This window comes from Nymphaea colorata, chromosome 5 (genome assembly GCF_008831285.2).
Source record: "Nymphaea colorata isolate Beijing-Zhang1983 chromosome 5, ASM883128v2, whole genome shotgun sequence".
Lineage (NCBI taxonomy): Eukaryota > Viridiplantae > Streptophyta > Magnoliopsida > Nymphaeales > Nymphaeaceae > Nymphaea > Nymphaea colorata.
Window position 1 is genome coordinate 9,545,372 of NC_045142.1, and position 3,623 is coordinate 9,548,994.

The following is a 3,623-nucleotide window of genomic DNA, read 5'->3' on the forward strand; positions in this document are numbered from 1 at the left end:
CTTCTAAAAAATCTCCTTTTTATATTAAATGGGAACATTTTAATCATTACACACCCCTGTGCATGTAACTAGTTTCAGCATACTTTGCTCTAACCAAGTGTCTCAAGGGATTGCGTTCAGATTGGATTTATTTATTGTAATATCCAACTAATTAATCTGATATAATTACTCCATCAGACTTTGGTCGGATTTTAATTTGAATGTAACAAATTCAACGTTTTGCACGTTATCAGAATTCCATGTATCTCAAAATGAGATACTCATCAGATTCGATGAGAAAAAATATTAATCTGAACATTAAAGACGAATGTTCCTATCAGATCAGACTACTTGGATTCAGATTTTAACTGATGCACGATTATATCTCAAGCATTGGGCATCATTTGGCTTACCAATAAGTCAATATTGGCTACATTTGCTGTCAGCATATTATTTTAGCCAGCGTCGGCAAGCTACAGTCGGAGGCTAAGATTTTATAGTTTGTGACTATTGTACAAAGAGAGACACGGCAACTTTCTTACGGCCAAGGAAATACAAACTGACGCGTATGTAATACATACAAGAGAGGAAAAGTAAAAAGGAAAAATAAAAAGGAGAGACAAAGGAAGTGGGCATCAAAACGGAATCTAGAAAAGCCGCTCTTTCCAGTCATACCACCACCTCCACCTGCGATTCAAATGCAACAACCAAATTATACTTTCTCTCGAAGGTGCGTGAAGAATAAAGAAAAAGAGAAAGTAACTAACAGCTCATTTTTTAAAAGATTGTCTTGCACATATTTTGAGTCATCACATCATTCAAACTGTTAAGCTTAGCAAGTAGTCATATATATATATATATATATATATATATATATATATATATATATATATATATATATATATATATATAGAGAGAGAGAGAGAGAGAGAGAGAGAGAGATCAGTCCTTTTGCCCAGTTAGGCAAAATGCTGGGCCCTAGTGAAAACTGAAAACCGTAGAACTGTTTTCTAATCTAATTCCGTAATAATGTTTTTCCGAGCTTAAATACAAAGAAACATACCCCTTATGTCTCATCATTAAGTGTTTGTGCAATGTATCTAATTGATTTTTCAAATTTTTGAAAATATGTAAGTGTGAAAACAAAATTATGAGGTGCATTTTTATTCTCGAACGACAAACAGATCACCATTTTGAATTAAACAAGAAACACTTGCTGGAACAAGTTCATTTAGGGCTAAACTGAAGGGGGTAATGACTAATCATTTGGACCTTAAAAAAAAATAGAAACTAAGTAATGGACAATCTGAATATTGTTTTCATTTCATAGGTGATAAATTGCATACATACATATATACTTGTCTTATATATATATATATATATATATATATATATATATATATATATGTATATATATATATATATATGTGTGTACATTCTCATATACCACTGCACAACCAGCACCCAACTCCATGCACCCCTCAAATCTTAGCAATAGGCGAGCTACTCTGTGACTGGTGCGTGCCACTGTCTATACCAGCCCCTCAAATCATGTGTTGTGTTTTAAGCTAGACCTATGTTCAGCTAGGTCCAGCCAACATACGGTGCTCACACCAGACCTACTTACGGTGGCTCTTTAACAGTCAAACATTATCAGCAAGTAACTCACGGTGGAGAGGTGCATGTGTGTGTATCTATATAGGTAGTTATGTATGTACCAGCGGTAGTCCCACCGGGGACGAATCTTGTCCATACGGTTGTCGCCGTAGGGGTAGTCTGTCTCGGCCCTGCGGGTGTTGCGGAGGGCACAGCAGCCGATAGCGTAAAGGCCGACGAGGATGACGAGCATGGTGATGTTGAGCACCGACAGCTTCTGCCAGTCGCGCTTCATGTTCTCCAGCACCGCCGCTTTGCAGGAGTCACATTCGTAGCACAGCACCCCCGGCAGGTTGTTCCACCTGTAGCAGTCTTGCTCCGCCCCTCCCATCCCCATTACCACCGTCCCCTGCGCCCCGTACTGGCACGCCGTCGGCGGCTTGCAGCAGCCCGACTGCCGCAGTTACAAATCCCCATCAGTACCCACCAACAAGTTAACCAGAAAAGCCAGAACCAAGAGAAGAAACTTCAGTTTAATTTGTACTCTGTTGGATTCAACCGGTATAGGCAACAACAATTTTGGACTAACTTTTATAACTGACATCTGTCTCATTTTTACACAACATGGAAACTTATTGATCTAACTGAACCTGTAATAGGAGAATAAGCAGTTCATGGCAACTTTTGTTCAAAATTTTCTGTGTGGTAATCACGTTATGGAATAAGATGAAAGCTCAGAATGACCATTTATACTTATATAGAGAAGTGATCGATTTCTGCTTGTTGATGTATGTTTGAGTAAAAGAAGAAAATTTTCATTTCAATCTAAGAATTCCACTTGAAGCAGTAAATAACCAAGTCCTCCTCCTTTGGAACCAAGGTGGAAACAACCAAGAAAGGGTGGCTAAGTGATCCATGTATACCTGGATGGGGGTCATATCCTTCTCCAAATAATCAAGTGGCGTCCACTGAGCAATGGCAGAACAGCTCTTGGAGCTGAGGATGCAGCTCCTGATACCCCTCCAGTTACTCTCTTTGCTCACCTGCGCTCTAAGCCAGGGAGAGTAGTCATTAAGGTGATACTCCTTGTACACCCTGCCCGGAACCTGGACGCCATGGCCCTTGCTGGTAACGGCGAAGGCAAAGACTGTGAGCGACAGAAGTGAGAAGATGAGCACCAACATGATCACAAGGTAGAGGAAGAGGGCGCATGCTATGTTGAAGCATGCGCCGATGAAGCCTGATAGGGAGATGATGAGGATTACGAAGCCGATGATAAGGAGGGGCATCTGTAGAAACGCCTCGCAGGTGCTGCTGTTCTTCGCTAGCCATAGACCACCACCTATGACGGGGATGGAGATGAAGATGGTGAAGAGGTTGAGGATGCCAACAACGCTGTTACTAAACCGATACATCTCTCTCTCTCTCTCTCGCTCGCTCGTGTCTCTGCTTTGCTTTTCTACACCATGGTTTCTTCTTGCTTAAGCATTGTTCCTTCGATGGAAGATGTTTTAAACTTACCTAAATTCAAAAAGTTAGTGGCTCTTCCTGGAATTTATTGAAAAAATAAAATAAAATGAAACTAAAAATCATGGCTTTGATGTACGTGAGACATAAATATTTTGTAGCATAATAATTATGAAAAGGTGTTGGGGAGAGAAAGCTGCAGCTGCTGCCACCATGAACATTTATCTTGCTTGCAACCTCCACTACAGAATCATGCTGCCCCACCGCTTTTAATAAAGATGTACACTTTGATATTTTTGTCCATTTCGGCTGCTATTTATTGCCGATGACATAAAGGAAATTTCCTCTCGTCTCTGTTGATCGGTTTAATATTGTCCGTAATGGATGAGTGCTCCACTGAGACTGATAAAAAACAAAAAGTGGAAGGACACCAGATTCCTCTACCACCTTTTGCAGCGATAGAGAGGAACACGGAACATGGTTCTTTCAGCTTTATCTTGTGTGGCGATAATGATGATGAACCTTTCAGGGGTCATTTAGAATTCTAGCGTGAGTATTCTCTGGAGCATATAATGAGTGTG

At 40.3% G+C, this 3,623-nt stretch overlaps 1 protein-coding gene across 1 annotated transcript; it reads right to left on the reverse strand.

Annotated features, from left to right (window-relative positions):
• Positions 1–405: 405 nt before the first annotated feature.
• LOC116255147 (tetraspanin-6) lies at positions 406–3,107 on the reverse strand. The gene is made up of 3 exons (XM_031630911.2): positions 2,499–3,107; positions 1,698–2,029; positions 406–666 (listed from the first exon to the last, which is right to left on the reverse strand). The coding sequence occupies exons 1-3, from the start codon at positions 2,988–2,990 to the stop codon at positions 627–629; spliced, it is 864 nt and encodes a 287-aa protein (XP_031486771.1). The 5' UTR covers positions 2,991–3,107; the 3' UTR covers positions 406–626.
• Positions 3,108–3,623: the final 516 nt, after the last annotated feature.